Consider the following 320-nt stretch of genomic DNA (forward strand, 5'->3'; position numbering starts at 1 on the left):
AAAGACTCCTCCAACACTTACCTTCTCCTGCTGTAACGCCGCCTGCTTCAGGAACTGCGCTCTCTTCTTGTCCTTACACCGCTTGTTCTGGAACCAAACCCTCACCACGCGAGGAGACAGGCCCGTCATCTCCACCAGCTGCTCCTTCATGAGGGCGTCTGGGCGTGGGTTGGCGGCGTAGCAGGTTCTGGAGAGGAGGAAAAGAGGGGGGGTCGTGGGCAACCAAAGTGGCTACTGGTGGTATGGTTGTTAGCGTGGTTAGTTATGGGTGGTTTTATGCTGGCGAGGGTGGTTAGACATGGTGGGTGATCTGGTTGGTT

General features: G+C 56.2%; 1 protein-coding gene across 1 annotated transcript in view; it reads right to left on the reverse strand.

The window, feature by feature from the left end:
* The window catches only part of LOC119592348 (insulin gene enhancer protein ISL-1-like), a 284379-nt gene that overhangs the window by 175623 nt on the left and 108436 nt on the right, over positions 1-320 (reverse strand). Inside the window, exon 7 of the mRNA XM_037941176.1 lies at positions 22-187. Coding sequence (XP_037797104.1) covers positions 22-187 — 166 coding nt within the window. The remainder of the gene's footprint in view (positions 1-21; positions 188-320) is intronic.

Source organism: Penaeus monodon, chromosome 30, assembly GCF_015228065.2.
Source record: "Penaeus monodon isolate SGIC_2016 chromosome 30, NSTDA_Pmon_1, whole genome shotgun sequence".
Classification (NCBI taxonomy): Eukaryota; Metazoa; Arthropoda; class Malacostraca; order Decapoda; family Penaeidae; genus Penaeus; species Penaeus monodon.